The sequence below is a fragment of the Pogona vitticeps genome, chromosome 2 (genome assembly GCF_051106095.1).
Source record: "Pogona vitticeps strain Pit_001003342236 chromosome 2, PviZW2.1, whole genome shotgun sequence".
NCBI lineage: Eukaryota > Metazoa > Chordata > Lepidosauria > Squamata > Agamidae > Pogona > Pogona vitticeps.
Window position 1 is genome coordinate 81,226,750 of NC_135784.1, and position 18,286 is coordinate 81,245,035.

General features: G+C 40.7%; 1 protein-coding gene across 2 annotated transcripts in view; it reads left to right on the forward strand.

The window, feature by feature from the left end:
- CACNA2D2 (calcium voltage-gated channel auxiliary subunit alpha2delta 2) overlaps positions 1-18,286 on the forward strand; it is a 751,645-nt gene that overhangs the window by 550,714 nt on the left and 182,645 nt on the right. For both annotated transcript variants that reach the window (XM_072989818.2, XM_072989819.2), the window contains exon 6: positions 3,843-3,981. In XM_072989818.2, the coding sequence (XP_072845919.1) occupies positions 3,843-3,981 (139 nt within the window). The remainder of the gene's footprint in view (positions 1-3,842; positions 3,982-18,286) is intronic.

Sequence of the window (18,286 nt, forward strand, 5' to 3'; positions counted from 1 at the left end):
GTATAACTAACAAAGCAAACATTTAACACCAACATTAAACTTTGGATTTAATGTAGAAACAGATAACTTTTTCGTTTGACTTCTATCTTGATCTCTTTGGAAACAATGCCTACTGTCACAGGAGAGGGAACTGCTATTTAAGTTTATATTTCAGTGAAACTAGTTCTGTCCATTTGGAGGAGGAGGTTAGAAAATCACAAATTTGAAAAAAGGCACAAATAGAGAGAACCAGACTTTCAGAAGTTTTCAGTGTGGATTGGTAGAAAACCATATCAGTGAATAATGGACTTAACAGAAAGTTGCCAGAAAGTTGGATGTGAGTTTGTGTGTGTGAGAGAGAGAAAGAACCTCTGTTGTTCATTTCTGTGAAGAATAAAACAAAAATCAGTTATCAGTCATTGTGACTAGAGTCACAATATAATCTATTTTGTAAGTTTACCATACTTCTAGAACTGGAAGGCCACTTCTTTTCTCCATGTTCCCAAACTTACTCTCTAGTTTGGACCCTTGAATGTTTAGTGTAATTGTTACTGCCAGCAGAGAGAAAAGGGGTACTTTTCTCTATAAACCAGTGGCTGAAACCCTGTTGCTTAGCATAGTAAGTTGCAGTGTGCGTATTTCCATTTGAATCAGTGAAACTTGTGGAGGAATTGACTTGTAAAAATGTGATGAGCCTTGTCTAGTGTAACTCACTATGCTAAGCAAAGGATTTCAGCCACAGTAAGGTAAAGGACTTTGAGCATTATTGTATTTCAAATACAGCCATGGCTTTCCCATTTATAATGCTAATAATGTGACAGAGAAGGTTTGAGAAACTGGTTCCATATTGGGTTAGCCACATATCATTGACCAGTAAGGGTGGGCAGTCTCCCCAGCCCAGTTGTTACCTTGAATCCCAGGATGGAAATCAAATCAGATTAATTGGTCTTATTATGAGCCACTACATATGCCTGGTGGGCTGAAATTGTCTTGGAGGGTTAACCTTACATGCTGGCCTGGAACAGTCCAATAAATTTAATATGGTTATCTGGGCTTGTCCTACATGAGGGCAGAGAGGCTCTTGCCTCATGCAGCCGGTGCTGACCTGTAGGAAGTGGAGCCATGACTACCCATTTAGAGGCCTGGGGATGGAGGTGCTCCGCATGGGTTCGTGGTGAACTTTCCACAAAACCAAGCAACAGAATTGGGGCTGGAAAAGGTCCCCATACACAATGTGTGCTGTGGGGAAGGATATATACCGTAGCAGGAATGTTATATTTCTCAGAGCTAATTGCTTTGAAAAAGCCATCTCTGGATCTAGCAAACCAGCAGTGCGATAAAACATCAGCAGCATCTTCATGAGGGGATATTTTCAGCAGAACAGTGGCAGAAGATATGATACTTCACTATTTCGGTGCCAGATACTACTTTTCAATGGCAACTCCTCTCCCTCATCCACTTTTCCCTTGCAGGTTTCTGTCTAGATATGCCGATGTGCTAGGGAAGCCTGGCTCATAAAATGGCAACGCAAGTCCTTACCCGGGCTCTGGAAAAACAAGCGCTTTCTGTCTGGAAGGCCCGAGAGGCAAGCATTGGTGATTGTTTTTGCTTCTCCCAAGTGATTACATCTCTTCAGAATGGAACAAATTGAGCCCTTCTTTCAGTTTGACTGCCAAAGCTATGGCAATCTGTATAGGAAAGGGAGAGAGAAGTGGAGTGTGAAAGTGCAGGCATATATTATTCCAGCCTCAGCAGTGGGGAGTTTGCCATCTCTCTCTGCCGTAATTAAATATTGTTTGCATTGCTTATTGACAGAGCACTAAGCTCCACTCCATTTTAATTTGTTCTTTGATAGTCGCCTTTTGCTGCTAATTGATTTTCAAGGGTTTTTTGTCTGATTTAATACCTGCCGCGATGCTGAAAACGGGAGAGGCAAGGTTAAACAGAGCCAAGAAATGAGCCAAGAATCGGTGCATCTTCACAACCAGTTTGTTTTACAAGCCACCTCTGCCTGATGCAGAAAATCTGCATTTAAAAGAGATTGAGCAGCTCTTCCACTCCCAGCCCTTTCTAGTTGCAGCTCCTGCTGCTACTGCTGCTGTTGCCATGGAGTTTACTTGAGGAGAGCTCAGAAGTATAAGCATCCTCGTATCCCAGCAACAGCGACATGCCTGCCAGGGTATGGGGCGGGATCCTTGGCTCAGAGGAAAACTGCCAGTGCTGGTGCATTGAAGTGATTAAGAGCTGTGAGCTGAATTGTCCTAATTCAAAACCCAACTCATCCAGATACCTGCTGGGTTAACCTAGGCAAGCCCTGGTCCCTCATCCTCACTGCTCTATAGGCTGTAACAACCTAGGACCACTGTGTTCAGGATAATTGTAAGAAAAACCATGGCGTCGGTGCTATCAGTAAAGTCTGGCTACAACCTAGAAGTTCAATCCCTCACTGTGCCTCCCATAAAAAGCCAGGCTGTGAGGACTTGAGCAAGCTGGACAGTCTCAGGATTCCCCTCAGAAGACGGGAATGGTAAACAATCATAGAGTCGGAAGGGGCCTACAAGGCCATCAAGTCCAACCCCCTGCTCTGTGCAGGGATCCAAATCGGAGCCTTACTTCTCTTCCTAGAAAATCCTGGAAGTCAGAGTTGACTTTATGGCACTTGACATGGGGATTTTCCTGTGGATCCTCCTATACTTCTGAAGTCACTGTTTCTGTTAATTTCAGTTTCATCTAAACCAATTTCTGGGGGCAGTAACAGCTGAAAATATGTTTTGTTGGAGTGATGTCGTTCAAGCAAACTTGCCTGTCAAGAAATTAATCTTCACAAGTAGTCTAAATTAGGACCTAATTTAACCACGATGTCTGGATAATTTTTGGAACATCCTTGCTTTTTTTGCCCTCTAAGTTTTGCTCTCCCTCTAGTCTGACAAAGAGTTAGAGAGAGAGAGAAAATGAAAGCTGGCTCAGTTATGTGGCATTTTGGTTAGTCCTGTGTTTGTTTTTTAAAAATTGTTCTGTATTAAGCCATGAAGGGGTTCAAGCATGAAGTGATTGATAGCTTAGCCACCTCCCAAGCACATATTAGCCACATATTAGCCCTAATGTGACTGATGGCAGAACACCCAGTGCTTGGTAGAACGTTGGATATCAGCAACAGTGAGAGAGGGACGTCAGTATTTATGCACACCTATGTTCATATACACGTGCAGACCCTAGCAAGCAAGAAAGAAAGCATTCACACACTTCCTTCCCTCCCCGCACCCAGACAAGCAGCCATTCCTTCAGACACTGCCTCACCCCCACTCCATTTATTCACTCCACATCTCAGCAGAAGAGCAGAAAAATAACTCTGCTGCCAAATTAGAATTATTCCTACCTACAGCTGCTTTCCTCTGTGCTTAGTTTCTAAGCTGGGCAGCTGCCTTTTTCTTTTACATCCATTCTTTCATTTTCTCCTCAATCACTCATGCCCATAACCAAATTATGAGGCTGGAAGTCCAGCAGTAGAGGAACACAGAAGGGGGCTGTGGCCCTCTGTTAGGAGAGAGTAGGGTGGCTGGGCATAGCTTGTGCCTGGAGTGGAGCAATCCTGCACTTTGCCCTCATAAAATCAGCCTCCAGTGTACTGATATCAGTGTCCCATAATGGGCACTGATAGTCAAACCATGACAGCATTTCTGATCAGAGTTGTCCTGTCTGCTCTATATCCTCGATACCTTTGAGGGATCCCCTCAAGATGAGAGCCTGAGGAGGCCCTTCCAAAATGTTCACTTGGTGGCAGTAGCCACATGCTACTTATCCCACCACTTCATTGGTTCCTTCTGTATAAAACTGATCCGACGTGTTCTCTTTTCCTTCTTCAGGATGATCCAGAAGGAGAAGAAATTGAAAGGGAAAAGTCCAATTCCTTGAAGCTGGATTTCATAGAAGATGAGAACTTTAAAACCAAAGTTAACTACTCTTATGCTGCTGTACAGATACCTACAGACATCTACAAAGGCTGTGAGTCCCCCCCCCCTTTTTTTTGTACAACTCTTTGCTTTAAGACTGGAGACAAACCTGTAGATTCAAATGTCCTTCATAATACAGATAAGATTAAATTGATTGATTTGTCCTTGGTGACGGATAAACTTTAGCTAACCTTAAGCAGATCTGCCCCACAGGAAAGATCTGCCCCTGAAGAAAAAAAATCCTGCCCTCTTTGAAAATTTACCAAGAAGGAAAAAAAGATCTTTGTTCAAATCATCTGGAGTTTTGTTTGTTTGTTTGTTTGTTTGTTTGTTTGTTTGTTTGTTTGTTTGTTTGTTTGTTTGTTAAATGTTTTGGTCATTGCTTGGTCATAACGGTTGCTGTGGGAATTAGTGGAGGATGGTGTCTTGCTACATAAAGTTTTTGTTTCCTCAGACTGGTGCGGCTCCTGTGTTTGGTGCTGCGACTCCTATCTGTCTTAGCCAGCATGGTTAATAGTCAAGGATGACAGCAGTGTCAGCCAAAACATCAGAAAGGTGCCTTCTCTAGGAAAGAAAGAGATTACCCAGGATTGTTAGTCTAGGATTGCCTAGACTACTTGTCCAGTCACCCAAGGGTATGTGACTAGGCAAGTAAGCCATCCCAGGTTGAGTCGTGCCAATTCAAAGTTTCCTATGGAGGTTATGGGACATGGTGGCGCTGTGAATTGAACCGCAAAGCCACTGGGCTGCAAGGTTGTAAGATCAGCAATTCAAATCCATGCGATGGAAAGAGTTCCTGTCGCTTGTCTCCATTCCTGCCAACCTAGCAGTTTGAAAGTGTGTAAAAATGCAAGTAGATAAATAGGTACCACCTTGGTGGGAAGGTAACGGTGTTCCATGTTTAGTCGTGCTGGCCACGTGACCATGGAAACTGTCTACAGACAAACGCTGGCTCTACGGCTTGGAAATGGGAATGAGCACCACCCCCTAGAGTCGGACATCTGGACAATTTGTCAAGGGGAACCTTTACCTTTACTATGGAGGTTATACCATTGGCATTCCCATGGAATGCTTAATTATCCTGGACAATTGTCAAGGTGAGAGTTCACATCACACCTCAAATCACTACAGTGCTGTCCGGAATAAAAAGTTACCCAACCTCATCTGTCATTAACACAACTTTCTTTAAAAAATGGTTCTGGCAAGTTGACATAGTGTTGATTTGATATAACAATCTGAGAAACTGGCATGGTTATTTGACTGCACTAAACTCAAAAGTGCATAATTAAGAAATGTTCAAAGGAAAAACTAGAAGCATTCACTTAAGGAAGATGTTCTGCCTGTACTGGAGGGCATTCCAGTTCAGCAGGAACATCTCCCTCAAATGAGCACCTCTTGTCTCTCCTTCGAACAATTTTTAAAATTATGTGTTTCCAATTTAGTGCTATGTCAGATAGGCACTGCAGTTTCACAAATTGTCATATTACTGTAATTCAGCATTATGTCATTTTCCTTTTTTTTTTTTTAAAGGAACAATCCACCATCAACATCATCCCTAGGACATGCATGCCACTTTCTCTTTGGACAAATATAGGTGATCACATTTGCCAGAAACTGAAAAAAGCAGTATGACTCGAATTGCTACCAAAAATACTAGCTCTTGATGTCTAAACAAAAAATAAGAACTGCCCATGGGGGGCGGGGGAACAGGCTTACTTATTATTAGCTTTATGTCATGTAGTTGATGGCAAAGGCATCAAATTTTACCATGCCAAGTCTCAACACAAGCTGCAGTGTAGTCAAACCCTAAACTTCTGCCTGGTTGCTTACCTCTTGCTTGGTTCATCAGGAGAGGAGGGATGTCCTGAGCCAACGGCCACATCATTAGCATAGTCTTGCCAACCCTCCTGCATTTCTGAACTTTTTAGATGCACAAAATCATGAAATCACAAGCTTTGTATTAGAGTGTGAAAATGTTATCACTTTGATTTTTAAAATATGAGACGATGGAAGGCTGCAGAAGGGAATACTTAAAACTGAAACCTCAAGCCACAGTCAAGAACAGGCTAAGGAGGGCTGAAATTGTGTGCAGCACCTGAGGTTAGATAATTGCTGCTCAGCCTTCATATAAAACATCCCATATGTTCTGATCTGTCCCTGGGGTGAATTTTCAAATGCAGAAAGGTAAGTCAGATTTTATTATTATCATTATTTCAAATTGGGTGACTTCTCATCTTTGGCATTAAAAGAGATCCTTCTGGTCTAACCACTGCTTTTTTGAGTAACAGAGCATCTGAAGCAGGCAAGTGTATTTCAGAGCAACAACTCTGTAGCAGCAGCTTCCCCCAAAGGGATGCTATCCATGTGTGTTGGACTGTGGCTCCCATCATCCTTTGTGATGTTGGTTCAAGGTTAATGGTGTTTGTTGTCCAAAACATTTGCAGGGTGATGGGAGAGGGATGGCTAATCTAAGACTTGCAGGCTGGCTAGCCCACTTGAGATCCATTTTTCTGAGCCCTGAAAACCCAGTAATGCTAGACTGGGAGCTGCACTGCATCACAAGCACCTGCTCCCTTTTTTTTATGCTGGTGCTGTTACCTGCATTGCTTTTGTGACGGGCCAGTTGCCTTTTGGCGTATTCTGCTGCTTGATCCTCTTTCAGAGTTGGTATCGCTCTCCTTTTACCCTTGAAAGCCCCATTCCCATGCCTTCACCTGCACAGTACAAAGAACGGTTTTTTGTCTGGGCAGTTTTCCGAGTCATGGTCTCTGGCCATTTAAAAGTGCAATTGCCATCATAATTAAGATGGAGCACGGCAGTCTTCTGTAACATCTTATTGAAAATACCTGTCCTGCGTGTCACACTCGAGGAGGTGATATTTTACCTTTGAGTCCGTGCTCACTGGTGTCATTATACCATATTTGAGGGCACTGTGTTCTTGTCTCAGTCACTCCCTCTGACTTTTTTTTCTTTTTTTTTTTTTCTTTTTTTCTTTTTTTGGGGGGAGGACATGCTCAGTCACAGAACGATGCTCCATGCATTGCTTGCACCAAAGGCGGTTTCATTTCTGCTTGATGTGCTCTTGGTTCACATGGATTCCATTAGATTTCCATCCACTGCTATTGTGTATAGCCAAGGGGACCGTGAAGCACCTGCTCTTTCCAAGGGAAACTGATATAGCTCAGCTGCTGAGCCAAGAGAGGAGACGAAGAAAAGAGGAAAGAAACTGACGGCACTCACTGCAAACAATTGCTTGCAGTATCCATCCCAGGGGATCCCAATCCAGATGCGTTTTTACAGAGGCTGGAAGTCACTATAAGTCTGAATTGATGTGGTGGGACATGATTATTTAGATGAGGATGCACAGAGTGAGGGAGTCCCTTCATGGCATTCATGTCTCATGACCTTTCTGCACTCTTGTTCAGAAAAGCATAAGTGTCTTATAGGGACAACATAAATATCCCAATATCCCAGGAAGTACCAACAGAAGAAAAGATGACCAAGAAGATTTTTGAGTGTTCAGAAGTGGACAGACGTACACTGAGAGTGAAGGAGAAAGAAGATTCAGAATACTTTAAAATGTGGAATTTGATCTATAAATGGCTAGAAGAATGGAGAAAGGATTAAGGCACCAGGATGGAATAACAGATAATTATAAGCAAAACCCATGTAACGCAATGTTTATTAAGCACAAATCAAATGTAGTAGTAATAGAAAAGTAATAAAATGTTTATATATATTTTTAAAAAATCCCAAAATCTTGTTGGACTGTAGTTTCACCACTAGCTATGGGGTCTAAATGCCTAGGATGAAAATTGGAGTCCAGCAACATCTGCATGGCCACATGTGTTCCAAGCATGTTATGGGGATGATCGTCATTTTCCTATTTGAAATGATGCCCTATCTTACTGCGTCCTAAAAGCAGAAGAGAAGTGCGTGGATGACTGTGTACACTTGCACCACGCAAACAAATGAGGATGACTAAGCAATCTCTTGAGGATGCAACAGCCTTCAGATACCCATCGAGTCATGCCCAACCTGAAGACCTTCCTTCTACACTGGAGACTCTTCACTGTGTAAACACTTCCATCAGGATTCACAATCTTTTGGAAAATAGGCTCAGGTGTTTTCAAAAGCTCTTAGTGCTGCTGCTTGTTTTCTGCCCAATTAGTGCTTTGTGTCTGCATTGGTTGATCAGTGAAGAGAAAACTCTTTCCTTCTCATTAGCTCTGAAATAGCTCAAGCCAAGCCTTAAATCTTCACTAGAGACTTTGAATTCCTTGTCCCCCTCCCCACCCCTGGCATAGTCTCTCTGTTCTCAGGATATGATGGGAGTTACAGTATTTGTAGGGACTGACAGGGCTAGATGGGAACTGGGGATTTGCAGGGGGCTTTTGCATGTGGTTTCTACTTGAGAAGACTGCTAGAGTCACAGTGTGCTCTGGTAGCATGCACTGAAATGTCCTCCAGAAGCCCAGATATTTTTAAAAGCTTTTTTTTTTATTTGCATTCTCTGTGGCACATTTTGTGTATGAGTATGTCTCTGGAAGAATGGGTATGGTCAGGAGAACAGACCTCTGCTGATCCCAGTCTCCATCACAGAGGCAAAAAGGTGGTGAAGCTGTTTTAGCTACATATTGTGCACATATTGTCCCTGGATATAAGAGTGTGGTGCCTTCTAACGGAAGCACTTCTGCCAGGATGGTGCCTTCAAGAGAGAAATCATGCATAATCATGTTAGATAGGAAGACTCTTCCAAATTCCAGGCCTATTCTATAAGCCAATGTTTGCATGAGGCTAGCCTGCACCCATCCCTTGAAAAGAGTGATCCCTTCACACTGGTATGCTCTGACTGGCTGCTCCATGTTGTGGTTTCCATGCCTTCAATGCGTGGTCCATGGAAAGGTTCTGTGGCCCTTTCTTCTGGCTTTGCAGTTAACCTCTCCAACAGCCACAGCATAATTTGCATTGGTGATATTTCTCTGCTCCTTGGGGTCATATGCAGGCTTTGTGCAGGTAATAGAACAAACAGTGATGAGGGCAGTGTGCACATCGAATCCCCAAGACATGGTTCCTCTTTTCTGTCTTGTATTCCAGCCTTAGGGAGAGGGACAGCTTGACTGGGCCCTCTGCTCTTTGCAGGTGACACAGATGAGGAAGTTTTGGCCTCCCTTTAGTAGTTGCCTGGTAAATCAAGAGTGCTAAGACTCCAGTGCCTGCTGGCTTACTAAACTTTAATATCTTTTGAAAAATTAGCCACTGAGTTACTATGGGATCTAGTCGAGAGCAACATAGATGTGTACTGCTTTTCAAACAGACTGCACTCTTTCAAAGTTGTGTTTTCACTTTAAACCATGGTAATATCATTGCACAGAGGGGATAATTCCAGGTAATTCAATCCCGTTAACTCGCTGCCCAGCTTCTTTATATTGCCTCTGCTAGGTGCAAGTCTGTATTGTGCTAGGTGCAAGTCTGTATAATGATGCAGGGCAGGGGTGTTCTAAATGTTTAGTCATTGCCCCTTTGCAGAATATCAATCCGTGTGAGTCTACTACACTCCCATTTGAGGCTCATTCTTCACCAAAGAATATAAGTGAACCCAACCACACCCAAGGGCTGCAGATGCCTCTTCTAATTGATGAGGTGGAAAATGCAGCAGCTAATTGTAGGCAGAGTCAAAGGTGTCAGAGATGGTGCAAAAGTAGGTATTCATATGTATATACACATGTGTGTGCGCACACTGAAGATACGTTCTCTCTTTCTTTCATGCACATACAAAGGGAAGCATGCAGGCACGTACACACTGGAGGAAATGAAGCATGTGGTAAGAAGACTGGTTGTGAGGCTGTGCCCCATTTGCCCTAACAGACCAGCCTCCTCTCTTCCTTTCTGGATCACCTTTGTCGAGGTCTCGCAAACATTGCCAGTTTCCCATATGCATCTGTACAGACTTGTTACAGGCATCGATGTATGGAAATGGAGAATCACATCCGTGGAACAGTTTCACTACACCAGTGTCAGTGGATTAGAAATGGCAATTAGTTTTATTGCCTACCTAGTCTGGGCTGAGCAGCTAATGAAGCAAATCATGAGATTGAGGGGAGGAGACCTCAGGGTGGGTTAGCAGGATGAAATATTCATGATTTCCAGCCTCCTGTTCCTAATAGAGAAGAAGCACTGATGCACTGCCAAAGCCACATTAATCAACACACGGTGCTGTTGAGCAGAATCAGAGAGGGGAATTAGCTCGCTCTGGGGGTTTCTGATTAATAATGGCAGTAGCAATAATAATAATAATAATAATAATAATAATAATAATAATAATAATAATAATAATAATAATAATAATAATAATAATAATAATAATAATAATAATAATAATAACAATAACAACAATAACAATAACAACAATAATAACAACAACAACAACAATAATAATAATAACAATAACAACAATAACAACAATAACAACAAACAATAACAACAATAGCAATAACAACAAACAATAACAATAACAATAACAATAACAACAACAAACAACAAACACAACAACAACAACAACAACAACAACAACAACAACAACAACAACAACAACAACAACAACAACAACAATAATAATAATAATAATAATAATAATAATAATAGGAGGGGGAAGACATTTATAGAATGGAGATGGATTTCTGATGAAAAAGTGTCTTGCTGTCTAGAAAGAATTGTTTCAAAACATTTTTGAACAAGAGGTTGTTTGCGTCCATCATGTGGAAGTATTTGTCATACTGGTAGTCCCTAAAAGATGAAAAGCCTCCACTCCTGTGTCAAACACTCCTGACTGTAGACACACTGTGTAAGCAATTTTTGCAGCAAGCTAGACAACATGTAATAATCAACCCAAGAGCAGCTCCCATTTAGAAGCTGGCTGTTAGAAACTGTTCAGACAAGGGTAAGAAGAAAGGCGTCCTCTTGGAAATTTTTACATGGATGAAGGTGGAGCATGAAAATAATTCCTGAGGTTTTGCCTTGCTTGGAAATCAAGATTATCTGATAGAGGCCCTTTTCTGCTCCATGAAGAATGAAATGTATCAAATCATCTGAAGGAATCCTCAAAATGACCTCAGTGTTGTTCTAATAGGTTTCTCACAAAAGGCGTTCTTCGATTAGTAAGTTGATCCAACTTCTACCTTGTCCTTTGGTTTCATACTACAATTCTCTATTCCACAGCTGGCTATGTTCCTCAGCCATTTTTATTTCCTTCTCAGAGACACTTATCAGAGCTCTTCAGATTCCAGGTCTGCAGGGCAGAAATCCATAAAGGAGATGGTGAAAAATAAGTGGGGCAAAGTATACCATGCAATCCTATAAAGGTTTTTGTTTTAAGAGACCCTAGACACTCTTCTTTTCTTGATAGCCAACTTTGATCAGCTTCAAATATGAAATTTTGTAGGTTGCCCTCTATATTTTCCTAAACACCACTGTGCATTATCTACAAAACTCTGGTCAGATTCAAGATTCTATGTTAAAGGTCAAATGCTCTTGACTATGATTTATCGCATTTTTCAAGAAACCATGGGTAGTTCTGAAATTAATCAAAAGTTCCATAATGAACAGATCGATAATAGTAGGCAACATCCTTTATAAGCTGCTGGCTCCCACCACTGATCTCCCTCTACAGTGCACAGTCCTGGCAGTCTTTTTCTTCACTACAGTATCTGCATTTTTTTTTTTTGAGTTTTTAACATTTTGCCCTTAACATTTCCCCTCTCCCCAAGCTCAAAGTACTTTACTCATGGGAAAGATATTGCACTTATTCAATTAATTTGCATTCTTTTTGCTGCATCTTTTATCTAACCCTGGCTGAAAACCTGTTGCTTAACACAGTAACTCATAACTACAGTAGACCCACTGAATCAATGGAACTTACAGATAATTTGACTTTTTTCATCGACCACATGACAGAAAAGGAAGTGTGAATCTGCCCAAGTCTGCTCATCCCCATCCATAGTTTTTGCCTCTGCCACTGAGAAGTTCAAGTGGTTTGATAGCTTGAACCTATGTTGAAATTTTTTGTGATTGGTGTGATGGCATAGCAGCTGGAAGGAAGGCAATGATGCATCCTGGGAGGATTGGATATTTGTAAACAGTTGATTTTTTTTTAAACAGCTTGGTGCCAGCAGGAGGATACCTAAACATCCCCCTAAAAAGAAATATATAACAAGAGGAGGAAATTGTCAAGTTACCCTTGTTTACTACTTATTAGTTCTCCTGTAACTGCACCTCCTGCAGAGCTACAGAGAGCTATGTTAAGAAGCTGCAAACAAGGCTTGCCTTCTCTATGCCTGTGTGGCCAGTTAATGTAAACAGACTCAGGGAAACCCACATTCCCTGGAGTGAATTTGCTGTTTAGTTGCATCTTCAGACAGTTTTTATCCAGAGTATATTCAAAGGCTGAAGTCCAGTACTCAGTTACAACTAGAGTAGACCTGTCGAAGCAATGTAGTTTATAAGGAATTGGTTCATCAAATCCCCACTGATTCAATGCGTATTCTAGTTGCAACCTACTACTAGATTTCAGCCAAAAAAGCTAATTTTATTAATTAGAAATTATTACAATATTTTAAAGGGGGTTAAATAGATATCAAATCAAAAGCTAGTGGATAAAAATAGTTTAAACCTATTCTAAAAACATATTGATGATGATGATGCTAAAATTTTCAGTTAGCAGTTTAAAACAATTGCCGTAGGCTTCTTCAAACTCTAAAATGTGTGGTATTGCAAAAGTGTTATTTCATCTTCAAATAGTAGCAGCAGCAGTATAGTACAGTAGTAATTGAAGTCCCAGTTCATGCTTTAGGTGTAATACTAAAAAAAATTGAAAAAAAGTAGGTGTAAATGAGATTATAATACACCTGTTGCCGAAGCCTGTCTTACTTAGAACAGCACATATTTTAAGGAAATAACTATGAGTATCCTAGGACCTTGGGAATGACCTGATATGTGATGGATTTTATATAATGGAAACAACAAAAACAACAACACAGCAATCCCCAAACCCCCTTTTAGGCAACTAGCTACTGAGAAAAGTTCTGTCTGTAAAGAAGGGTCTTTGCTTGTTTGCAGAAGCCATATATATGGCAGCAGGGATCACTTCAGGTAGTTTCTCATGGATCTGTGACAACAGTCTTGGTTTTTCTATGTATGGTTCTGTTGAGCATCATTGTTTTCCTAACTGTTGAGGTTAGGAAAGAGATTTAAGCAGGCGGTGGGGTGAAGAATAGAAGATAATAGTTCCTTTGGAACAGCCTTGGACAAGAGCGTTCTGTTGCCAAAACCATCCTTATTTAGAAGAATAGAACCAAGAAAGAACTGATGTGTGCAAGAGTGGTGTGGAAACTAATTATGATGACTGAGATAGTGACAAATTATAGTTGGAGGGGGAAGAATGCATCAGAATGCATCATTCTTCCAATGCATTCAGCATAATAGATGAAGGTACTGGAAGCACCTTGAGCAGAGTGTAGCCACAGACATATTCTGGATTTTTAAAAAGCCAATTTTAAGAAACCCAGAGTAAGTATAAATAAGGTCCCATGGCAGGAGATCCTAACAAGAAAAGGAGTCCAAGAAAGGTGGGAGTTTCTTAAAAAAAAAAAAATCCTAGAGGCACAACTACAAACAACTCCCCCCCCCAAAAAAAACGGTGGGAGACAGCAAAAAAAAAAAAGAGAGAGAGAGACAGAGACCAGTTTGGTTTCACAAAAAGCTCAGAGAGGACCTAAAAACAAAAAAGTACACATGTAGGAAGTGGAAAGAAGGGTATGCCACCAAGGAAGCGAACAGATGAGTAGCAAGGAATAACAGGGATGGCATTAGGAGGGCAAAAGCTGAGAATGAGCTGAGGTTAGCTAGAGACACTAAAAGCAACAAAGATATTCTTCAGGTATATATGTAGAAACGAAACAGTGGCTCATTTACCCAATGGGAATGGAAAAATGATAACAAATGACAAAGAAAAAGCAGAAGTGTTCACTTCCTAATTTAGCTCAATCTTTTCCCAAGGGACAGACTGTGAAACTCCCAACAAGTGTGAAGTGCAAGTGGAGGGGACAGGATTGCAGCTGGAGATTGATAAACAAATAATAAAGCAATACCATACATACCTTGAAAGAATTCAAATCTCCAGGGCCGGTTGAACTGTATCCAAGAGTTTTGAAGGAACTGGCTCAAGAACTCTCAGAACCACTGTCCATTATTTTCTTGAAATCATGAGAAATGGGAGAGGTGCCAGAGGATTGGTAGAGGGCTGATGTCCCTATCTTCAAAAAGGGCAAAAAAGAGGAACCTGGGAAATTCAGGCCAGTCAGCCTGACATCAATCCCAGGGAAAATTCTGGAACAGATTATGAAGTGGTCACTATGCAAACACATAGAAAACAAAGTAGTAATAACTAGAAACCAACATGGATTTGTCAAGAACAAATCCTGCCAAACTAATTTGATCTTGTTTTTTGATCAGATCACCTCCCAGATCGACAGAGAGAATGCTGTAGACGTAATATATCTTGACTTTAGCAAAATTTTTGACAAAGTGCCCCATGATATCCTGATTAGCAAGCTAACTAGGTGTGGGCTGGATAGATCAAGTGTTAGGTGGATACACATTTGACTATAGAATTGTACTAAGTGGGTGATGATCAATGGCCCATTCTCCAACTGGGAGGAGGTAACAAGTGGGGTACCCAGAGTTCAGTCCTGGCCCCGGTGCTCTTCAACATGTTTATTAATGTCCTGGATCAGGAATGCAGGGAATGCTAATCAAATCTGCAGATGACACAAAATTGGGTGGAATAACTAATTGGATGGAACACAGAAACAAAATTCAAAATGATCTTGATAGACTGGAGGACTGGGCTGAAAACAACAGAATGAAATTCAACAAGAATAAGTGCAAAGTACTACACCTAAGAAAAAATAAACCAAATGCACAGTTACAAGATATGTGGCTCAGCAATACTGTGAATGAGAAGTATCTTGGAATCGTAATAGATAATAAACTGAATATGAGCCAGCAGTGTGATGTGGCTACAAAATAGGCAAATGATATTTTAAGTTGCATTAATAGAAGCATAGTCTCCAAATCATGCAATGTACTAGTTACCGTCTCTCCAGCACTTGTTAGATCTCATCTTGAGTACTGTGTCCAGTTCTACACTACACTTCAAGAAGGATGCTGGCAAGTTGGAACAAGTTCCAAGATGGGCAACAAGGATGATCAAGGGGCTGGAAACCAAGCCCTATGAGGAAAGACTGAAATAATTGCACAATTTTAGCCTTGAGAAAAGAACGCTGAGGGTAAATATGATAGAACTTCTCAAATATTTGAAAGGCTGTCATTCAAAGGAGGGGCAGGACCTGTTCTCAATCATTCCCAAATGCACGGGATGGAATCCCGTAACAATGGAATCCAAAGTTACAGGAAGCCACATTTCAGTTGAATATCAGGAAAAACTTCAAAACATTAGAGCAATACAGCAATGGAACCAGTTTCCTTGAGAGGTGGTGAGTTCTTCAGCACTGAAGACATTCAAGAGAAATTTAGACAACAACCTGAGAGATATGCTTTGATTTGTATTTCTGCATTGAGCAGGGACTTCAAAGGCCTTATAGGCCCTTTCCAACTTCATTATTCTATGATTCTATGATATACCCATAGTACTTCCTCAGCCAAAGCATTTGGCTCAGTAGCATCCTAATAGAACTTGTAGAAATGAGGTAATCCCTAAAAGAGAAAGGTTGGTATTGGCTACCCATAAGTTTCATTTTGTTTTGTTCAACTCAGAGGCAGGTAAAGATTAGTGTTTGCAGTTCATCTCAAGTTGCTATCTGGAAATCACAGTGTAACATATCAGCAGAATCTGGCAATGATGTTTCTAATATTAAGTTAGGTTGAATTAATTCCCAGGGGATGCTCAGCAGATTTGTCTCATATGGTTTCTCAATACACACAGAACCCGCCTTACTTCTGCCCAAGGAGAAAGGAACAGCAAATGACATATCATTCTCTAAGCCAAGGGGGCTCAAGGATGGCCAAGTTATTTTTGACATCCAAGGCAGGAAATCTCAGTCTCAAACTCCCTTTGAAATAGATATCTATTATAGTTTTAAATCTTAATTAACCTGTTTTAATTAATTGTTGATTTTACTTTTTTATATATATGCCGTCTTGTGTTACCACTAAGGGAGAAAGGCAAGATAAACTAACAAAAACAAACAGTTTACTAAAAAAAATGTTCTGTCTGAGTAAGTCCTGGCTTTGGTCTTTAGAAAGGTCTTCATTCTAAAATGAAAGGTTCTGAACAATTCTAAAACATGTGAAATGGAAATGGAATCATTAATCATTGAACAAAAACGTCCTGTCCCTGGACAAGACTGTTATAGTTGAACTAAAAATAGAATATTAGGTAGGATTTGCACCTCTGCTTTCTATTAATCATTACTAAAAGAGCAGTAAAATAGATTATCTGGATTATCTGCCCCTTACAATCTGTTTAGTGCAGAATTTGTTATTTATTTATTTATTTATTTATTTATTTATTTATTTATTTATTTATTTATTTATTTATTTATTTATTTATTTATTTATTTCTGAACTTTCCATTGCACTTGGCAAAATCATGCAAAAGCAAGGGATCCTAAACAACAATTGTTGCTGTTTGTTGTGCTGCGTGTGACTCTGGCTCCATTTCTTCTTAGTAAAGCAGTCAAACGTATACATCATAGGTCGGAGAAGAGGGGTAAATTACCCCAAATGGGGTAAAAATGAAAATCCTAGGGGTAATGAGCAGAGTGCAAAAGAGCAAAAGAGAAACTGAATTAAGGCGGGGGGAGGTGGCTTTTTAAGGTGCTGTCTAGGTTTATCATTGCTTTCCTTCCAAGAAGAAGGCATCTTTGAATTTTGTGGCTGCTGTCACCCTCTGCAGTGATCATGGAGCCCAAGAAAGTAAAATCTGTCCCTGCCTCCATATCTGCCCCTTCTGTTTGCCAGGAGGTGATGGGACCAGTGGCCATGATCTTCGTTTTTTTTACGTTGAGCTTCAGACCATTTTTTGCACTCTCCTCTTTCACCCTCATTAAGAAGTTATTTAATTCATCCTCACTTTCTGCCATGCTTTTGCATAGTCAATGAAGCAGAAGTAGATGTTTTTCTGGAACTCTCTGGCTTTCTCCATAATCCAGCGCATGTTAGCAATTTTGTCTCTAGTTACTCTACCCCTTCGAAATCCAGCTTGTACTGTACTTCTGGGACTTCTCAGTCCACATACTGCTGAAGCCCAACTTGTAGGATTTTGAGCATAACCTTGCTAGCTTGTGAAATGAGTGCAATTGTATGGTGGTTGGAGCATTTTTGGCACTGCCCTTCTTTGGGCATAGGGTTTGATAAGATTTCTCAAGGCTTATAATACTACTTCTAAAAAGCATACAGACTACCACACTATGAATTGTAGAATGAAAACTGGGGAAGTGAACAGCAGAACTGGTGTAGGAGATATGTGACTGAGGAAGCCTTGTGTTCTATTTTCATGCCTTTTGCCTGTTATTTCTGGGTAAAAGACTAGAAGCCATAACCAAGCACTAACCAAGGAGATGTGTTAAGAACAAAGATGAACATTTTAGTGAAAAAAGGGCGGGGAGGAACCTAAAATGTCTCCAGCCATGAAATCTGTTTTTAGGATGCAAGTACACAGAGTCAAGGGGGAGGAGGGCTTCTGCCATTTTAAGCTTTGTGAGATTGTCCCCAGCACCCAGTATACATTCCTGACATTTCATAGAAAGGAGGAAGAGAAGAGTGGATGCGTGTTTCCCCCATTTTAAATCATATAGGAAATTAAGTGCTTTTGTTCTGAAGATGGGGTTGCACAGTCTCCTTAAATGGTAACACATTGCTGCTAAGGTAGGTTTGCTAGTAATGCCAACATTATTTGTTATTATTATTAAAGATGTGTTTGACCCCTCCAGTGAAAGAGCAGTGCCCTACCTACTCTGCAGAGCACTTAAAATGAAAATTGCAAAGATGCTGTTGCGCAGAGTACGGGGATAAAAAAAATATGAGCTTGAATTCCTAAGTACAGGAAGGTAAATATAACTTGAAAGCTGTGCATGAGACTTGGTAGGATGCTTTCCAGGATTGGAATGCAACAATTGAATAATGTAACTCATTCAGAAAAAACAGATAGAGTAGAAACAGACACATGCGGACAAAGTCAAACACACCTGCATAGAGTCCAACAGAGTGAATGAGATGGCCCTGTGGAGAGCATTTGAGTTAAAATGGACTAAATATGTCTCTACTGTTCTTCTTCAGGA